This window comes from Eptatretus burgeri, chromosome 9, assembly GCF_056783735.1.
Source record: "Eptatretus burgeri isolate ZD-2024b chromosome 9, Ebu_testis_v1, whole genome shotgun sequence".
Classification (NCBI taxonomy): Eukaryota; Metazoa; Chordata; class Myxini; order Myxiniformes; family Myxinidae; genus Eptatretus; species Eptatretus burgeri.
This window is the reverse complement of record NC_140969.1, coordinates 92,002,326-92,018,492: the sequence shown is the minus strand read 5'-3', so window position 1 is coordinate 92,018,492 and position 16,167 is coordinate 92,002,326. Positions and strand designations below refer to the sequence as shown.

At 43.4% G+C, this 16,167-nt stretch overlaps 1 protein-coding gene across 2 annotated transcripts in view; it reads left to right on the top strand.

The window, feature by feature from the left end:
* CTIF (cap binding complex dependent translation initiation factor) overlaps window positions 1–16,167 on the top strand; it is a 76,544-nt gene that overhangs the window by 48,902 nt on the left and 11,475 nt on the right. For both annotated transcript variants that reach the window (XM_085896102.1, XM_085896103.1), the window contains 5 exons: window positions 1,691–1,800; window positions 6,635–6,886; window positions 8,130–8,213; window positions 8,884–9,108; window positions 9,328–9,483. In XM_085896102.1, the coding sequence (XP_085752228.1) occupies window positions 1,691–1,800; window positions 6,635–6,886; window positions 8,130–8,213; window positions 8,884–9,108; window positions 9,328–9,483 (827 nt within the window). The remainder of the gene's footprint in view (window positions 1–1,690; window positions 1,801–6,634; window positions 6,887–8,129; window positions 8,214–8,883; window positions 9,109–9,327; window positions 9,484–16,167) is intronic.

Below are 16,167 nucleotides of genomic sequence, written 5' to 3'. Positions count from 1 at the left end.
CTGAACCCCCACGTTGAGGTCCCTGGAGGAAAGAGTGGAATTGTACTCACTCGGGAAGATGATTTCACAGATGTAAGAAAAGAGGATCAAATGATTGGCAATAAATAACAAACCTGGAAGAATATGGTTCAGAGAATTTGTGTATCGTAAAGTATCTGGGGAGGGGACATGGACATAAGGTTGCAAGAGCAAGGGGCACAACACGAAAAGTGAGGTGGTGGTTGTGGTGGTACCCTGAGAAACCATCCTTTAATTAAAAGGGGACTCAGTAAAGCACATACCTCCGCTCCGCAATGCCTGATCCATGAGAAAATATTTGGCGCAATACATTTTTGAGATATCATGCTATAAATCGTTTTTGGCCCGATCTCTCAATGGTGAAGAATCACTTTGATAATTAAATAATTTTCATTTCCAAAAATGTCATTCCAGATCTTCACCGATCCTGATTCGGATCTTCACCAAAATCGAATCAATTCGTCCTTGCCACGCACCTAACATGTCCACCAAGTTTCATCCGAATCCGTACACAACGTTTTGAGATATTGTGGTATATATCAGTTTAGCCCGATCTCTCAATAGTGAAGAATCACTTAAAAAATTCTAGTAGCCGGATCTGGATTTGGATCTTCACCAAAATCTGATCATTTCATCCTTGTTACACACCCAATCCGTCCACAAGTTTTTGATATATCGTGCTTTATACCATTTTTGGCCCGATCTCTCAATGGTGAAGAATCGCTTAAAAAATTATAGGATCCAGATTCAGATCTTCACCAAAATCTAATCAGTTTGTCCTTGTTACACACCCAATCTGTCCACAACTTTTTGAGGTATCCTGCACCAATAACAGGCAGAAAGGGGTGAAAACATAACTTCCTTCACCTTTGGTGGTTGAGGTAATTATGCAATGAGAAAGCAGCAGGCTCTGTGCCTCAGTCTTCTAGTGGGAGATGCCAATGTTATTGAGAGCTTTGACTCGGAGATCCAGGAGAAACAGGTGTGAAATGGGGGAGGAGGAGGAGGAGGAGGAGGAGGAGGAGGAGGAGGAGGAGGAGGAGGAGATTGGGCCCATACTCTGTGCAGAGCGCTGGTGCTGCTTAAGCAGTCTCCACGGCTATTGGGCACAATCCTGGACGGGTCGCCACTCCGACACAGTATACCAGCATGCTGACACTCATTTTGCCAACCTTGGAAGGATGACAGCCAGAGTCAACCCCACCTGGTATTAATTCAATTGCAGAGCGGGATTTGAACTCAGGACCCTAGGATCCAAAGCCCGCCACCCGAACCATTAAGCCAACACCAGGCATAAATGGGGGAACATAAAGCACGAGTCCATCAAATTATAAACAAAAGCCTTGTATACTGAGAGAAGTTCAGTTTTACCAAATGCAGAGTTGAATTCTTGATGAATTAGTTACAAAACATTATATTTGTGAAATATCTTCAATCTGCAGTCTATTTGTCAAACATCTTCTTTGGTGAGTCAAGTAGATACTTGACTCCATGCAGATCAAAGGAGATGTTTTGAGAACTTATGTTTGTTTGCTATTTATTGAAAGTCTTTTCTCTTACCAGGTATACCTCTACCCCAAACTTCCTTAGTTCCTTGTGATCATTCCAATGCATATTTACAAATGCTTTGCAAGTTAATATCACAGCAAGAGTCATCCTCTGGTTCAAACAGGAAGTTGGCGTGCAGGAGGAGACTCTGAGCGTGCAAGGCCAGATGGGGAACAAACACCCCCGCGGGAGAGACACGGTCAACATTCTCGGCATCAACCTAACAACAGCATGGTGACTCAAAGCATCTCTCCCCTGTTCTGATGTCACTTTCTGATTTTTATCTTACCTGTTTGTTTTTTTGTAAAGAATTAAAAGGCATTATCATAGTTGCCAACTCTCCCACTTTTGGTGTTAATCTACCACTTTTTGTATACTTCGAATGCCCTATTCCTTTCATTGCCCAATAATAGCAAAAATACTGCTTTTCCCAAATAATGTCTCATCGGCGTTTTTGATGCACGTTTATGTTGTGATGAAGTTTCTGTCGGCCTTCGGTGTAAATTCATCAGGAAAACATGATTATTCTGCTTTGATGTTGCATGAAAGAGTGTCTTCCTGGAATGTGCAAATTTAAGGGTAAAATTGCAAGATTTTTCTACCTCGGGAGGGAGAGCATCCCCTCCCAGACATCGACCCAGAATCCCTCCTCCCTCATCGCTTCGCTGCCTCGCACTGCAGATCCTTTCCATCCTACCACTTTTTAGGTTATTCCTCTGGTGTCCAGCCATACGTACGTACATCTATTAACCTTTGACTAAAATGTCTTCTCACAAACTACCCGACCACCGACATGGACCAAATTTGGTGCGATGCATCAGGACTGCACGGTCTCATGTGGTTGTGCTCTCCACCTGGATGTGCTCTCCACCTGGATGTGCCCCCGGTAAAGGTGTTTAAAGCAGTTTTGCCCCAAATATTGGTATTTTATTTAAAAATCTTCTCAGAAACTGTCAGACCGATCCAGACCAAACTTGCCAGGAGGCATCAGGACCCCGCCCCTAACCTCAAGTTGTGCTCCTCATGGCTGTATCTCCCCCAGATCGGGGGCCACGGGCTCCCTCCTCAAATCCCTAATTTTCACTAAAATATCTTCTCCACAACTATTTGAACGAGACGGACAAAATTTGGTACAATGTATCAGGACGGTAAGGTCTCATGGGCTTGTGCTCCCCATTCGTTTTCACCCATTTGAAAAGGGGGTTTGCCCCAACTATTAGTATTTCATTCAAAAAACTTCTCAGAAACCGACAACCGGATCCAGACCAAACTGGCCATGCGGCATCGTGACCATGCCCTAACCTTAAGTTGTGCTCCCCATGGCCGTATCTTCCCTAGAAAGGGGGCCGTGGCCTCGCCCCCTAATCCCTCATGTTCACAAAAACATATTTTCCTTTCAAACTACATGACTGATATGGACCAAATTTGGTACGATGCATCAGAATAGTAAGGTCTCATGGGTTTCTGCTCCCCACCCGGATCCACCCCTATAACAGGCTCAAAAGGGGGGGTTTCGCCTCATATTCAGGGAAAGTTATTTTAAATCTTCTCAGAAACCGATGGCCAGATGAAGACCAAACTCTTCATGAAACATAAGGACCATACCTTTTAAGTTAAGTTGTGCTCCCCATGACCGTATCACTTCAGGAAGGGGGGACCATGGCCCTTAGGGTGTTTCATATTGCAACTTTTTTGCGCTAGTCAAGTTGGCTACCGGTCGTAGCTTTCCAATATGGATAAAAACCCCACTCGCCGATTTTTAGAATTTTCCTCCCAAAAATGGCCGCCGGTGGCTATTTTTTCCAAAATGGCGGCCTTTTTCGCGTTTTGACACAGAAATCGACTCCTACACCTGCTAAAATACGTTAATGTTACTTGATATGTGTATGTTTGTGGATGATTATGATTGCTATGTCTGCTAGCAGTCGGGGACTAAACATTAGACATCCAATATGGCGGAAAAATCCAAGATGGCCGATTTTTTGGCCACTGGAAAGTTGTTCCCTCCGCTGTGGGTTCTAAAATGTCTAGTTATAGGTTTTTGGGTATGCTGAATTCGTTTTTATGCTCTAAAATGCAGTATATCTGTCACAGAGACGTCTGCGGGGGGTCATGCTCTCACGTTAAGAAGTAGTTCTTGCAAGTCCGAAGAAGAATTTTGAATATTCTCGCCCTCATTGATATCGGAAAATAACAATTAAATATTCGAAGGTCAAGCATGTATTTATTTAACATGTGCAATATATACACGAATTACTAATATACTTATGCCATAATGAATGTTCTAATATGAATTCATGTGCGCGTGCCTATCAGCCTCGATAATCAATAATATTGGCCATGGCATACATGGCTGTAGCGACATTTCAAATTAAAATTTCCACAGTTCATAAACATCAATGTTCACACTTCACTTCATATAGTTATCTACATTTTCTGAAGAGTGGATTTCGTGTATCCAGAATAATTCTGCCTGTGCCACTCAACCACTTGAAGCAAAGCTTGCCTTTGCTGTTCATCCCTCGTTTTGTCTATAAAATCCGAAATCAACTTAATTCCACGCTCTGCAAGGTCGTTAACTACGTGAACATTGTGCACATAGTTTGTGAATTTTTGGTAACAATCACTTTCTGGCCATGTGCTTGCAGGCTCACACATCCATTCTACATCTAGTACATCATATAGTTCAAGAAGATTGAAAAACCGCCATGAGTCGTCATCTATGAAACTGCTGAGACACAGGTCACTAGTCTCATTCTCATCCACGGCCGGAAATTTTGGCTTTCCTGAGCCGAGTTGATCATGAGGTAGTATAGGTGTCTGATGCAACAGTTTTGCCATCGTTTCTCGCTCATCTGTGGGCACGTTGGAATCGGCAAGAGCGAAAATTACCAATTGCGGTGTCAAATACCATAGGTGTCGAATCGACACCTGATATCAATGAGGGCGAGAATATTCAAAATTCTTCTTCGGGCTTGCAAGAACTACTTCTTAACGCGAGAGCATGACCCCCACAGACGTCTCTGTGACAGATATACTGCATTTTAGAGCATAAAAACGAATTCAGCACACCCCAAAACCTATAACTAAACATATTAGAACCCACATCGGAGGGAACAACTTTCCAGTGGCCAAAAATCGGCCATCTTGGACGCCATTTTGGATTTTTTCCGCCATATTGGATGCCTAATGTTTAGTCCCTGACTTCTCGCAAACATACACATATCAAGTAACATTCACGTATTTTAGCAGGTGTAGGAGTCTTTTTGTGTCAAAACGCGAAAAAGGCCGCCATTTTGGAAAAAATAGCCGCCGGCGGCCATTTTTGGGAGGAAAATTCTAAAAATCGGCGAGTGGGGTTTTTATCCATATTGGAAAGCTACGACGGGTAGCCAACTTGACTAGCACAAAAAAGTTGCAATATGAAACACCCTAATGGCCCTTTCCCCCAATCCCTCATTTTCACCCCGCCTCTTGGAGAAATAACAGCCAGTCTCCCACAGAGCAATTTTTTCTCTCAATGTTGACAACTATGCATAGTGATGCATATATTGATGGTGGTGCTACGACTAATACCACCTTCCTTCTTCTTCAATGACAACAACTGGTCCCCTTTCTTCTGGGATCAGCAGGGCAATGGTTTTGGCACGTCTTTCACGAACCGGCTAGCCAGGCCTGACGTTGGACTGATGGTGCAGGAATTTGTAATTTGTTCAGGGTATTGGCAATAACTCCCCTACTCTTTGTGAAGTGCACCGTGAGATCTTTAGCATCCACTAATTAATGCTAGCAGATGGGACGGCACACACATTGATGAATTTCCCTCCCTGTGAAACACCAGGATGACAGTTTATAGTTGGGCTGAGATTCAAACCCAGGCGAGATAGCTTAAAAATGTCTGCATATCTCTTGGCTACCCTGCCAGCCCAAGTGTCGGGGTGGGGGGGGGTGGGATACGCGTGCACCTTTTGGGTTTCCTTCCCTTTAGTGTACATATGTTGTTCATGGTGCCAGACTCAACGCATCATGGACGAGCATACAGGTCAGCTCCCACTTGAATGGATCTTTGTCAGTTGGTGTCTGTGACTTCTGAGTGTCGTTACAATGACCACATCAACAGCGTAACCTTTTTGAAACTTGTATTTCAAATAAACAGATACAAAGTCAATTGAGGAAGTTCATCATTGCATACAATGTCCAACTCCGATTCCTGTGTTGAGTTATTTCCGCCGCCCAGTGGCCCAGTCTGACCGGCACAACTCGCGCGTGTTCACCTCACCCTTCGGGACCGTCGATCCTTAGATTCCAGTTGCGGTGTCCTCTCGTACGCTGGCCCGTCCAGGTTGATTTCAAGAGCTCAAAGGAATTCTTTCCTGATACACAATCTCATTGAGTTTTAAACAACCTGATTACGATTGTCTCCACACGTTGACAACCCCTCTGGACATTAACACCTCGTTCACGCTGAGTTAAATTGAGTACGGGGACGATCAAGACATGCTTGTCACATGTTAAGTGTCTCCACACCTCCCTCTCGTTTATATAGTATCACAGAACAATCCCATGCGTTCCAGCAAATGCGATTCTAGTCCATACCGGAAGTTTCGTCTGAGAACGTTCCAGCACCTTCACGAATCTCACCAGGCACCTTACAGTTCAATACTGCCATCTACAGTCAAAATTATCTCATTATATCAAGCAGTTCAGATTACAATTTACCAAGCTGTGCGAAACGAAACTTTTAACATGCAACCGTCAATTTTAATCATTCATTTACAGGCACTTACTAATGCGTACAATATCTAGCTTTTTACTGACACCAAGGCAGATATTGTCTATTGAGTGGGTATTTCAAAAGGTCAGTAATTAATGAAGAATTTTGTATTTTGTCGCATTTTTGGCAAATTGACCACAGTCCAGATGGCACACTACCTTTTTTTGTTGTTGTTAAAGATGGATTGATTTTTGTCGACTGTGGAGTTGTAAAGTTAGTGGTGCAACGAGGAATTTACTGTTTCGTGAAAGTACTGATATTTTCTTTATGCTTCACCTTTATCTATACCCACAGCCCCACGTGACCAAATCTAGCCCGTTATGTTGCTCTTCATTGGATGATGAATCAATCAATCCTCCTGGGAGTTCTTCAAATAAAGTGCAAGTGCAGATGCCCACTGAAAGATGCACTCCTCATGGCTGCGACCAGGATGGGTGCACCGGTGTACTACTCCCTGCTGGTGAAAAATCTGCCCGAAGGCAGCCTCAAGCACCAGTGCTCTTGGAATCTTCTCGTGCTCACCTGAGGTCGAGGTTCAGAGGCCAGGTGAGTTTTTCTTTTCTCTCCGTGATAAATTGTCCATTGCTATTTGCTAAAGTCGAATTGATGCCAGCCCACTCGTATGTCCACTTCCATTTGAATATGTGATTACTACTGCCTTTTCCTTGTCTACTGTACATCAGCTTTTTCTTCTACTCACCTGTTTCTCACCGGTCTACTTTCTTTAACCATTGCCTCCACAAACTGGGATATCTGTATTGAGGAAATGTAAGCAATTTCCAAATGAGGACAGGCAGAGTGTTACATTTTTACTTTGACTTGATAAAAGTTCCACAGAAAACATTTCACTTGCCATGCTCGGCAAAATAATTTTGGTCCAACACAAATTTATGTTTTATCATCAGTTTTTGAAGTTTAATTTTTTTTACCATGTCAGCATTTTTTGAAATCTCCACGAGCAAGTGTGCGAGTCATTCTGTAAATTTATTTTTGGTCTAAAGTAAACTGAAACCAGGTGGTACAATCGAGTGTTTTGCTTTACGAACTCATTTGACATTGCTGCTTTAGAAATAGGATTTTTGTTTGGGATGAGATATCGTATTCAAATTTATATTGTTACAGCGGTCACGTCGGCCAATTGGCCCAATCGAAGGCCCAATCGCACCTTGACCTTGAACAAACCAAATTGTGCTCGTTAAATTGAGTGACACGCTGGATTCCTTCTCCTCATTGCTCGGGATTCCTTCTCCTCGCCGCACTGGATTCCTCCTCTTCACCATGCTGGATTCCTCCTCCTCACTCAGAATGGTGACTGGAACGGTTCGTCATGCAGATGTCTGCACTTCCAGTGTTCGATATCCATCCACCATTGGGACCAGACTCTGTGCAGAGCGTTGGTGCTGCCTAAGCAGTTTCCTTGGCTATTGGGCACAATCCTGGACGGGTCTCCACTCTGACACAGGATACCAGCAAGCTGGTACTCATTTTGCTGACCTCGGAAGGATGACAGGCAGAGTCAATCCCACCTGGTATTAATTCAACAGCCACACGGGATTTGAGCTCAGTATCCTAGGATCCCAAGCCCATGTTCGATATAAGACAAAGCTATTTAGTTATTGATGCTATAGAATCCACTTCCGACCCATTTATGCAACTCCAGGCAGGGTCATTTGTTGCAGTTGCCCTTCGTCGGTGAATAAAACCATATCAGAATGGATGAATGATGTGACACGTGGTTTCGAGTTGCCGTACCTTTCACCCGTTCCCTATCCTTCACTTCCCTTTACAGCTGAATCAAGTTGAGTCAAGGTCTGATCCAGATTCAGATCGAGGAGCCATGCAGCATGTGGAGGACATGTTGAGTCAGCTCAAGGTTTGTTGTGTTGCGTTTGACAATAAATCCAGTGGCACACGGTTCCTCATTGCTGGTATTGATGTAATTGGCAAGCCCATGCTCATCAAAAAATTAAACTAATAAAATCTCTGGTGCTTTTTCATTGACCTTTTCGCTATCTGTCTGCATTTACCTTATTAGCTTCTGTCTACCTATCCGCTTGTGCTTCATCGCTCCGTGTCTGTCTGTCTGTCTGTCTGTCTGTCTGTCTGTCTGCCTCTTCCTCTCTACTGTCTGTGTTGGCCTCTATTACTCTCTCATTTAATTTGGCTCCTGACATTGCTAGCGACACAGAACATGCATAGATGCAGCTTTTTGGTGTGTGGAAAAGGGGACAGCATCCATAGGTATGGTGAGAGTTTGGAATCTTATTCTGTGGGATAGGGGGTGGAGGTCTAAAATACAAAATTCTGTGTATTTGGAGACAAACTTTTTTATTTCTTTCCTTTTCTCAGATTCGTAGCCAAAAACATGATTTTTATTCTGGCGACATCAGGAAGCTGACTTGACACTGGCTGAAAATTCAGATCAAAGGATTCACGTCTGTGCCAAGCTTCACTGGTGCCTTACCTTAATGGTTTGGGGGAAGAGGGGGAAGTTTTGACTCCGTATTCATTCCTTTACACTGCATATCCTTTTGTTTGCGCAGGGCTGCACCCCACTCTCTGATAGCAGCGTGGCTGCATTCTTGGAGGTGGTTAGTCGTGTGGTAACCAGCAAGGCTCAGATGGAGGAGCTGGTTAAATCGATGCTGGAGCACGGTATGATTGATCGTGCTTTTGCGCATAGCATGGCACGTCTGTGTCGAGGCCTCGCAGGCATGGTGACATCTGATGGAACGCGCTTTCGTAAACTGCTGCTTGATCAGCTTCAGGTGAATGTTTCCTCCTTAATGCAGTGAGAAAGAAGGGTTTTTGGTGATAACACTGAGTTGATTGTCAACAGGATAGTGACTTGTGTTTTCACAATGTTAAGTAGGGGTAATTAATTGCAAGTTCACTGAAGTGGAAATACGAGTCATATTCAAGGTTATCAAACAATGTCATTTTGATTATCATGCCCCCCAATGCCTCCACCCCCACATGCTTTGCAGACTGAGTACGGGAAGCGAGATGTCACACAGCATTCCAATGTGGAACGCTGGCTTGGCTTTGTAACGCTGTTGAGTGAGGTGTTTGGTGCAATGCGAAGCAGTGATGGAGAACCTTTTCAAGTTCTCATCTTGCCGATCTACACCTGTCTGCAAGAGGCATGTCGCTCTTTCTTTGCTACAAAATCCTGGGTGTGCTCTGGCTTTCAAAAGGAATTAGCCACTCTGACTAATCCAGGTTTAGAATGATTAGCCACAGGAGAAAGGAAATAGCCACATATTTTATTCAAAAGTTTTTTTTTTAGCAATATGAAATAATAAGTTAATTTTAAGGCGGATGTGTGAGTTTGATGGGTGAGGTTGGTTGGATGAGTGAGTTGGATTGTTCAGATTGGTTGGATGAGTGAGTTTGACGTGAGAGATTGGTTGAATGAACGACCATCAGGGGAGGTGGTGATTGTGAGGGATGGTCGTGGTGGTGGTGATGGTGTGTGTGTGTGGGGGGGGGGGGGGATATGGTCGTTGTGCCTTTAGTAGGTGGTAGTGGGGGATGGGGGTGGTTGTGGATCAGGATTGGACCAACCTCATGCCAGTCAAACTCACTCATCCAACCAATCTCACCCAACAACTTCACTCATCCAACCAATATCACACATCAAACTCACTCATCCACCCAATGTCACACATCAAACTCGCACTTCCAACCAATGTCACCAGTCAAACTCACACTTCCAACCAATGTCACACATCAAACTCACACTTCCAACCAATCTCACACATCAAACTCACACTTCCAACCAATGTCACACATCAAACTCACTCATCCACCCAATGTCACACATCAAACTCGCACTTCCAACCAATGTCACCAGTCAAACTCACACTTCCAACCAATGTCACACATCAAACTCGCACTTCCAACCAATGTCACACATCAAACTCACACTTCCAACCAATGTCACCAGTCAAACTCACACTTCCAACCAATCTCACTCATCCAACCAATGTCACCAGTCAAACTCACACTTCCAACCAATGTCACAACATCAAACTCACACTTCCAACCAATGTCACACATCAAACTCACTCATCCAACCAATGTCACCAGTCAAACTCACACTTCCAACCAATGTCACAACATCAAACTCACTCATCCACCCAATGTCACACATCAAACTCGCACTTCCAACCAATGTCACCAGTCAAACTCACACTTCCAACCAATCTCACACATCAAACTCACTCATCCAACCAATGTCACCAGTCAAACTCACACTTCCAACCAATGTCACACATCAAACTCGCACTTCCAACCAATGTCACACATCAAACTCACTCATCCAACCAATGTCACCAGTCAAACTCGCACTTCCAACCAATGTCACACATCAAACTCGCACTTCCAACCAATGTCACACATCAAACTCGCACTTCCAACCAATGTCACACATCAAACTCGCACTTCCAACCAATGTCACACATCAAACTCGCACTTCCAACCAATGTCACCAGTCAAACTCACACTTCCAACCAATGTCACACATCAAACTCACACTTCCAACCAATGTCACACATCAAACTCACTCATCCACCCAATGTCACACATCAAACTCACACTTCCAACCAATGTCACACATCAAACTCGCACTTCCAACCAATGTCACCAGTCAAACTCACACTTCCAACCAATGTCACAACATCAAACTCACACTTCCAACCAATGTCACACATCAAACTCACTCATCCAACCAATGTCACCAGTCAAACTCACACTTCCAACCAATGTCACAACATCAAACTCACTCATCCAACCAATGTCACACATCAAACTCGCACTTCCAACCAATGTCACACATCAAACTCGCACTTCCAACCAATGTCACACATCAAACTCGCACTTCCAACCAATGTCACACATCAAACTCGCACTTCCAACCAATGTCACCAGTCAAACTCACACTTCCAACCAATGTCACAACATCAAACTCACACTTCCAACCAATGTCACACATCAAACTCACTCATCCAACCAATGTCACACATCAAACTCGCACTTCCAACCAATGTCACACATCAAACTCACTCATCCAACCAATGTCACACATCAAACTCGCACTTCCAACCAATGTCACACATCAAACTCACTCATCCAACCAATGTCACCAGTCAAACTCGCACTTCCAACCAATGTCACACATCAAACTCGCACTTCCAACCAATGTCACACATCAAACTCACTCATCCAACCAATGTCACCAGTCAAACTCACACTTCCAACCAATGTCACAACATCAAACTAACTCATCCAACCAATGTCACCAGTCAAACTCACTCATCCAACCAATGTCACACATCAAACTAACTCATCCAACCAATGTCACACATCAAACTCACTCATCCAACCAATGTCACACATCAAACTCACTCATCCAACCAATGTCACCCATCAAACTCACTCATCCAAATAAACTCGTACTACTACTGATTGTCAAAACTCACCTGGCAACCACTGACCCAACGAAGCATGTAGCGCAGAGTAGCGCCAAATCATTCCGGGGGAAAAAAAAAAATTCAAAATAATTAAAATAAAATTTTGAGACGAGAATCGTGGGAATCATGCGTAATTTTGGTCGTTTTTTTATTTTTATTTTTATTTTTTATTTTACTAGAAACGAGTTTAAAACTACTAAAGTTAGTATATATAAGCTTGTACGAAATCACGCGTGATTCCCGAAATCAAAACATACAAAATGGCGGCTGTCTCGACCGTCTCAACGAAGGTTGAATTCTGTGCTAAAATCACCCAAAATTCGTCTAAAACTGGTTAAAAAAAAACCCACTAAAACATGGATTAGCCACAGTGGCTAATGGGTGGTTTAAAATATTAGCCACCGGTAGGGGGGATTTGCCCTGTGGCGAGCGGCAGCGCACACCCAGAAATCTAGGCTAGTGGAAGAGCGAGATGATGGAGCCCTGCTATCGGTAAACAATGTATTGATGGTCGGGCCGCAGATTGACACAAGAAAGGTAATGAATGAAAAGAAGAGAGAGGAGGAGGATGATTATGATGAGGAGGGGAGGGGGTGGGGGTGAGGGGTGGGGGATGGGGGTGGGGGGTAGAAAACACAGTAACCTTTCCTGTGAGTTTGATGTGTAGGATTAATGGGGGATGACATGAGGTAGTGGTGCACTGCTTGCTTGAAGTTTTGGAGAGAAGAATGCAATTGAACTCCCTCCAGAAGGCAGTTCCACAAACGAGAGAATAAGAGTGGAGGTGTGTGTGTGTGTGTGTGCATCAAGCCCAGATTTTGGGGATTAAACGAGGAGGGAGTTACTGAAAAACAGTATCTGTCCTTGAGGAGCTGGAAAAGGTTTGATGGCTGCAAGAGCAGAGGGAACGAGACCAAATTTGAGATTGTTTAAAAAAGGAAGTAGATTAAGACCACTGAGTTGTCTGCATTATGACAGCAATAAATCTTGTGCTTCAACCTCATTGGGGATGCCAATAATGTTGAGAGCTTTAGATCCCAGATTCCTGCAGGCAGAAGTGATGCTGGGGAGCCAGCCCGTAGGGTAGACCAATCCAGTCTTCCATTGAGTTGCAAAGGTCGTGCAGACCGTGAGTAATTCTGATTTTTTTTTTTTCAAATAATTGCTTGGAACAATGAAGCATGCCCAGCCTGCAGCTTAATTTAGAGGCCAGCTTTGCGATGTCTGCTCAGTTACGTTCGAAGGTGAGGCCTAGAAGTTCAAAAGACTGTCAGCAGCGATGATCGATTCCAAAAGGAGTTGACAAAAGATTAAAAACATTCTGAAGAGAGCAGACAGAAGCAACAGCAGCAGAACTTTTTAATATTTATGTGTGTTTTTATATATATATATATATATATATACACACACACAGTCGAGGTTCGTGGAAGAGCGAGAACAGTCCAGAACGGATCAGGATACAATGTAACAAAGGAACATCAGAAAGGGAACCATGGGCCGAGCTTCCAATAATTCTGCTTGGTTTGAGCTCCGCCGTCTCCGTCTGAAGTACCTGCAGATATGCTAGATATGTTGAATAAGTGCACATGAACCATAAATGACAGGTTCCCACGTTCAAAATTTGCACATTAATTAGCAATGGCCAAAAACAGTCAACTCCATTGCTTCGGACTTCCTTTTCCCAAGCAACGGTGACATAAATACTTCGAAATCGAGATTTTGAGCAATAAAATGCTGTAATCATGGAAATTATTTTTCAGATCATCTGATGTCAGCAGATATGATTTTAAATAATTATTTCAAATACTGAATTTATATCAGTGTCCGTTGCTACGGTAAAAATATCCCTAGCAACCAATATTTCACGAACTGCTTATATGCATCGATTTCATTGTGTAATCATTCATTTTCAAATGGAAATGACCCATCTTAATATAAAAAGAGCTCGGTCTCGGCGTGAGTCCGTCCGTCCTTCCTTCTGTCCCTCCGTCCGTCCGTCCAGCCGTGTGACTATATATCTATTATTGACATACTATTGGAATGTACCTTTTGACCCCTTAGACCTATGAAGGCCCTCTAAGACATTGACCCTTAAGACGTAAAAGACACCAATGACCCAAAAGACCATTTAGACCCCTTAAACCTCAACACCATTTCAACCCCTTACACCCATCAGACAACGAAGACCCTTGACCACTTCGACCGTTTGGACCTTCTTATATCACAAATAAAATTTAAAATAAATATAATATCATCAATATTACAAATAAATGTGCAGAATAGAAATGTTTGTGTTATGATTGGTGTAAATCATGCCAACACAGCAAGTCTGTGACGTCGATCTCTGCAACGATGTGTGTGGAGAGGCGAGGATCGCGAGCTGATCATGCTAGTTCTAAAGAAAGTGGCAAACCCTTTGTTGTTAAATTAAGAATAAAGGACAAAAAAGAAGATTTTTGTTGCTACAATAATTTAATACATTCCTGTCAATTACATTTGTGCATTCAGTAGCAAACCATGAAAATAAATTGATAAATGGCATAGACTTAAGTACAACACCCCCCCCCCCCACAGAGTATAAGGAAGTAATTAAGCATCTTTATCTGATTCCAGTGTCAATTTCTTCCTCAATGTGGGTCGAGTCAGGAACAGATCCCAGATTTGCACAGTCATTACATGAACACAAATCGGTACAGACATGGAAGCTTGTTGAGCAAACGAGAGCACCTTCCTTGAGTACATTGTGTCTCTTGTAAGAGCAGTGGGCAAGTTGCAATACACGTGATGGCGCTGCTGGAGGAAGACCCATACACTCTATGGTGAGCAAACCATCTTCAATCTTCCAACCATTGTTCTTTGGTGATGGTGTTTCTGGTTTGCTGATAAGACTCATCTTGCGAATGTCATCTCGGCAATTTGTGCTTGTGCAGAGCTTTTCTCTCCACAGCTCCCAGTCTTGAACATTCTGCATCTTGCTTCGTTGACATCTCGACAGCCCTTCTATTCTACCCATAGAGTTCACAGGTGTATGCTTTGATGTCTTCAAACGAGGATGGCGGTACTGTAAACATCATGCCAATCTTTTCAAATGTGGAGCAGTGGTCATTATTTGATGTCAAGATCTTTGCAGATTTTACTTTACCATGACCATACAAAGCACTAACTGTGTCACATTCGGTAAAACAATGAAATCCTATCAACGCAGAACACACTTCTTTCCCGAAATGGTTAAATATGTGACAGACAGCAGTTGTGCGTGTATTACTTCCTTTGCCTGTGTGGAAGTAGATCTCTGCATCTATGTCCTTGCAAAATGCCACACATAGTACCAAGACATCAGTGTCTGGACTGATGATGATGACGTGATCATTGTTACTTGCCGCATACGAACAGTGGAGTAGAAGTCTTGTATCGGCTTCTTCTTGTGTTGAGAACAGAGTGAGGATTTGTAGAACTTCTACATCATTATCATTCATACGAATAACATGACACTCAGTACCATGTCCAACAATAATTGCGATGTCATCAATCGGCTTCCCAGTCTTGCACCACTGTTTGAATAGAAAGTAGGGCAGATTTATGCCTGGTGTTGGCTTCATGGTTTAGGGTTGTGGACTTAGGAACCTAGGATCCTGAGTTCAAATCCCACTCGGCTGTTGAATTAATACCAGGTGGGGTTGACTCTGCCTGTCATCCTTCCAAGGTCGGCAAAATGAGTGCCAGCTTGCTGATATCCTGTGTCGGAGTGGCGACCTGTCCAGTGTCATGCCCAATAGCCAAGGAGACTGCTTAAGCAGCACAAACACTGCACAGAGTACAGTCCCAATGGATGGATGGATGGAGGGGGTAGATTTACCTTGTCGTCACCGCCAGGTAGAAACTTATACCATTGTTTCAGAGTCTTCTGATCAGGAGAAAATATTTTGGTGATCTGTTTTCCTCCTTCTGCTCGTTTTCCTCTTTCAGCATTCTTTATGCTGCTGGGCATATCTGTGAGGAATAAAGTGCACAACTTTGGACTTGTTCATCGTTGCCTGATTCACATGGATATTCAACACTTCATCAGCAACTGCCAAAATGTTGGCTGTGGTTTGACGACTGAGTGCCATCGAATGCCATACCCACGTTGAGCAAAATGTGATCTCTTCAACTGTGGGTGATGGATCAACTGATCTCTCCTGGAAGTGCATGAGTTTGGCTTTGTTGGTTTTGATAAGAGAGCCATCATGTTTTGCCAGTGGTGCAGGCAATAGACCCAATGATTGAACCAGTATCTCTCTGAGGTCATCCTTTCTCACTGAACCAACAACAATCAGTCTTGCGAACAGATTCCGGTCGGCTATCGAGGCGATT